This window comes from Mastomys coucha, unplaced genomic scaffold, assembly GCF_008632895.1.
Source record: "Mastomys coucha isolate ucsf_1 unplaced genomic scaffold, UCSF_Mcou_1 pScaffold5, whole genome shotgun sequence".
NCBI lineage: Eukaryota > Metazoa > Chordata > Mammalia > Rodentia > Muridae > Mastomys > Mastomys coucha.
Genome location: NW_022196911.1, coordinates 93,165,075 through 93,170,275, shown reverse-complemented (window position 1 = coordinate 93,170,275; position 5,201 = coordinate 93,165,075). Strand labels below are relative to the sequence as shown.

The following is a 5,201-nucleotide window of genomic DNA, read 5'->3' as shown; positions in this document are numbered from 1 at the left end:
GTGTCTGTGTCTGTGTGTCTGTGTGTGTCTGTGTGTGTGCGCGCGCACGTGTGTGTACACATGCATGCATCTAAGTTAATGGTCTATATTGGATGCCATTTCTAGGTAGCCACGTAGTCTTTTTTTGGGGGGTTGTTTGTTTTTTAATCATCAGTATATTCATTCCATGCATGCAGAGGTCAGAGGACACTTTTTTAGAGCTTATTTTCTCCTTGAAAATTGAAGCTCTGGTTATAGGCAAATGCTTTTACCTACAAACTCCACCCTAGTTTGCTATGCCTGTTTGAGTAGGATTCATTTTATTATTTTTAATTATGTATATGTGCCTGTGTGTGGGTATGGGCATAATAAGTGCACAGATCCCCCTGAGGCTGGAGTTGTGGCTGTTGTAATGGCCTTGCATGGTGTTGAGAACTTAATTCAGGTTCTTTGCAACAGCTCTATGATCTTAGCCATTGAATCATCTCTCCAACTCAACCCCCCAATGTCTTTTTTTTTTTTTTAAGGTAGATCTATTTACTTATTTATATATTTATTTTATGTATATGACTACACTATAGCTGTACAGATAGTTGTGAGCCTTCATCTGGTTGTTGGGAATTGAATTTAGGACCTCTGCTTGCTCAGGTCAGCCCCACTTGCTCAGTCCCTGCTCCCTCTAGCCCAAAGATTTATTTATTATTATACGTAAGTACACTGTAGCTGTCTTCAGACACTCCAGAAGAGGGAGTCAGATCTCATTATGGGTGGTTGTGAGCCACCATGTGGTTGCTAGAATTTTAACTCGGGACCTTCGGAAGAGCAGTCAGTCCTCTTTCCCCTTGAGCCATCTTACGGGCCCCTAACCCCCAAATTTTACACATTATTTTTAAAGGCACTATCCTTAACTAGCCCAGGGTTCAGAAAGTAGTCTTGTAAGGCTATCCAGGAAGTTCTGGGTTTCTGCCTGTCTCTACCTCCCCAGAGCTGAGATTGCGAATGTACACCACAACCTTAGCTTTTAAGTGGTTCTGGGATTTAACTCAGGGCTTCATGCTTACATAGCAGGTACTTCATTTATGTGCTCTCCTTCCAGGCATGGCATACCTTGTTACCATTTTGGTTTCCCTCTATAACTAGTGAAGTTTAACCAAATTAGTTTTATTTTAGATCCATTCACATTGAATATAATTAAACTTAGACTAATTGAATGAGTGTCACTGTTTGTCAGTGAATGTTTAATGAGCTTATACTTGTTTCTGTTTGTCTTACTTATGATCAGTTTTTATTATTAGAATGATTAAGTTTGTTTTAGAATAAAAGTCTAGGGTTTTTGTCTGTATGTATGTATGCAGAAGCCATGGGTCAGTGTTGAATGGTTTCCTCAGTTGCTGTCTACCTTACTTTTCTTTGAAAAAGGGCATTGCTGAACCTGGACCTTAACCAATTAGGCGAATCTAGCTGGTCATCCACCAGGAGCCCTCTTGTCACTGCTTCCCTAGTACTAGAATTATAAAGCTTCCCCTACTAAAAAATTTTTTGTTTTTTTGTTTTTGAGACAGGATCTCCCTACATAGTATAGCTGTCCTGGAACTCACTATATAGATCAGGCTGGTCTCAAACTTAGATAAATCCTCCTTCCCCTGTCTCCCTTTTGCTGGTATTAAAGGCACACACTACCTACCACACCTAGCTCATGTTACCAATTTTCTTATGGGTGCTGGGTGAAGAGGATCTGAACTTACGACCTTGTGCTAGTATGACAAGTACTTGACTGAGTCCCCAGAAACAGGTTTTTTGGTAGAATTTATTTAGTTGTAGCATTGTGGGTAGAGCATTTGTTTGAGAATCTGTATGATGGACCTAACGGTTAGGTATCTTAAAAGGTATGTGACTATTTGATACAGGAAATAAACATTTCTGGTGATTGTTTTCATTTACCTTCTAGAGGATCTCTGGGAAAGTTTGGAAAGTGCCAGTGGCAAACCCATAGCAGCTGTGATGAGTACCTGGACCAAACAAATGGGGTTTCCTCTCATTTACGTGGAAGCTGAACAGGTGAGCTATGAGAGCCCGCGCATGCTGGGGTGCTATCATATGTGGGATCTTTGTACTCTGGTGGAGACAAGCAGACATGAGTTTGAGCCACCTTGGCTACCTAGCCAGACAGTTTGAAAAACAAAGAGAATATTAGCACACAAGAATGATTGTTTCTTCTCTGAGGATTTCATTTCTCAAAACTCTTATGCTTATTAATGAATACACTTAATGCAGACTACTGGTTGTTACCTTTTTTTTTTTAAAAGCTCAGCATCCTTTTAAACTCCAGTATGCTGCTGGGTATAGTGATATGCACCTTTATGCTTAGGACTTGGGTTGAAGAGGCAGAAAGGAGCTCTTGTGAATTTGAAGCCAGCCTATTCTACATAGTGAATTTCAGGACAGCCAATGGGCATACATGTAGAAAGACTGTTTTCTTTCTGAGACCGAATATCACTGTGTAGTGCCAGCTGGCCAGGATCTCCCAAATTCTAAAATGCATGATATCCATAGCCCTTAATACCTACTTTTTAAGTTATTTTTATTTAATCATAAATTTCTAGAAATTATTATTTCATGTGGCTGGATGTTTGCCTGAATGCATGTCTCTGCACCATGTGTGTACCTGGTAACCATGAAGGCCAGAGTGGGCATTGATCCCTTGGAACTGGAGTTGTGCAGATGGTTGTGAGTTACTGTGTGAACACTGGGCGATTAAACCTGGTCCTCTGGAAGAATGGACAGCCAGTGCTTGTAACTGCTGAGCCATATCTTCAGCTTGGATTTTTTTATTTTAATTTTTATTCATATATTTATTTAGCGATGCTGTGTATTGAACCTAGAACCTTTTCTTTCTTACTTGTTTGCTTGCTTGTTTGTTTTGTTTTTTTGGAAACTGGGTCTCCCTCTTCAGCCTCGGCTGGCCTAGGACTTCTAGCTATCTGCCCCTCCAGTGATGAGATTAAAAGCTTGTCCCACTATGCCTGGACTTCAGTTCTGTCTCTTGTACTTAGTGTACTTACTAAGGTCATTATTTGTTTAGTTTTACATTTGATTTAATTTGATTTAATTAAGTTCAAATCTGTTATAGTGTGTGATCTTTGAAATATCCCAGGATGCAATTGTTGATGAGCAATGAGGCAAGTGACTGCATGTTTGTTGCAGGCTTTCCCCTTTGGTGGCGGTTGGGGATGAGTGCATAGTGTAAGTGTTTGAATATATGAAAGATAGAGGTCAGTAGGCTGTCCACCTTGGTTTTTTGACAGGGTCTTTCACTGGGACCTGGGATTGATTAGTTTGGCTTGGTTGACTGGATAGCAAGCTCCAGGGATCCTCTGTTTCTGCCTTGCAGACACTGGGAATATAAGTGTTCATTATCACAGCCCAGTTTTTACATGGGTGCTGGGGATTGAACTCAGGTCCTGGAGCTTGCACAGTAGGTATATTGCAAAGCAAGTACTTTTTAAACACATAGGCTATTGCTTTTGATTTTCTAGACTTGCACTCACTCCTACTTTCACATTTTTTTTTCTTTTTAAGACATTTAAAAATAAATTTTAAAACCTCATTGCATTTACATGAGTATTGGGCCATCACTGAAACTTGAAACACCTTCCAGGGGTCACATCTCAGAAAATTCAAAGCAGCTCCTTATCAGCTAGTGCTGTGGCTCATGACCACCTTCCTCACGAGTGACTTTCTTTTCCTATTCTGTAGTATTCTCATCTCATCACTGAAGATACTTTGTACTAGTTTCCTGCCTCTGTTGTCATAGAAACACTCCCACCCCAAATCACCATTGTTGTTACAGCCTATGCTTTGCCTCTTTAGGTAGAAGATGACAGAGTGCTGAAGCTGTCTCAAAAGAAATTCTGTGCTAGTGGACCATATGGCGGTGAGCAAATATGATCTCAGAGGGAACTGATCAGTAAATTTGGGTTCCTTACTAGTAGTTTTCAGAATAAGAGTAAACATGTTATTATTTGCCTAGTTATACTTTGGATTTAGTTTAGATTTATTTATTTATTGTGAAATAGAATTTATTATGGCTCTGATTTTGTACACTTGATGTGCCCAGTCTGCTGACAGGCTCACATGGTTTGTACAATAAATACTTAAATCCGCTGAGCCTGCTCTCCAGTAGTTGGAAATGCCCAGGGTTTTGGGGGTGGGGTTGTCAGTCCAGCTTCTGGGCTCCCAGCTTCATGGGCCCCTTGGTGGCCTTCTTTTCTTCCTGCTTGGCTTCTATTTCTCTTCTCCTTTCCTCTCACTTTGTTCAGGCCAGCTCTGCCTTTACCTGCCTACTCTCAGCCTCCAGGCCTTCCCAGTTGTCTTCACCCCAGGAGCCTGGGTCTGGCCTGGGCTGAGCGCTGGGACAAACAGACAGGGCAGCAAAGGGGTCATTGTCCTTGCCACTGGGCACTCCACCACCCCAGTTATATTAGCTAGCCGCGTGCCTTCTGGGGGTGGCTCCACAGAGCTGGGTTCCTACCAGCCCTGGTCCCAGGAGCCCTCAGCTTCCCAGCTGCTCCAGTGTGATTCCAGAGATTTGTGGTCTGGGTGGCTGACCTGCACAGCCCTTGGCAGTCCAGTCATCCAGCTATGCCGATACAGATTCAGCTTCCTTCTCCAAGCTGCCCCAGTTATTTATTTTATATATGTGTGTATATGCCTGCATGTCTGTATGTGCACCAAGTATGTGTAGGTACCTGAGGAGGCTAGAAGAGGGCATTAGATAGACCCTGGAACTACAGTTACAGGCAGTTGTTAGCCACAATGTAGGTGCTAGGAGTTGGACCCAGGTCCTTTGGAAAAGCAACCAGTGCTCTGAACTGCTGAGCCATCACTCTAGGCCTAATCTTTAAAATTGTGTGTCTCATACCAGGCTGCGGTGGCCTTTAATCCCAGAATTTGGGAGTCAGAGGCAGGCAGATCTCTGAGTTCAAGGGCAGCCTGGTCTTGCCAGGGAGTTCCAGGACAGCCAGGGCTACACAGAGAAACCCTGTCTTGAAAAACAACCATAAAATAAATAGCTCTCTTATTGAAAGAATAAAAAAAGATTGGAATACCCTAAGAAATATAAGGCAGTGGTTCTCAATTTTCCTAATGTTGCAACCCTTTAATACAGTTCCTCTTGTTATGATGACCCCCAACCATAATTTTTTTCTTTTTTTTTTTTTTTT

General features: G+C 42.0%; 1 protein-coding gene across 2 annotated transcripts in view; it reads left to right on the top strand.

The window, feature by feature from the left end:
- Npepps (aminopeptidase puromycin sensitive) overlaps nucleotides 1-5,201 on the top strand; it is an 85,438-nt gene that overhangs the window by 56,416 nt on the left and 23,821 nt on the right. For both annotated transcript variants that reach the window (XM_031355078.1, XM_031355079.1), the window contains exons 13-14: nucleotides 1,928-2,037; nucleotides 3,850-3,913. In XM_031355078.1, coding sequence (XP_031210938.1) covers nucleotides 1,928-2,037; nucleotides 3,850-3,913 — 174 coding nt within the window. The remainder of the gene's footprint in view (nucleotides 1-1,927; nucleotides 2,038-3,849; nucleotides 3,914-5,201) is intronic.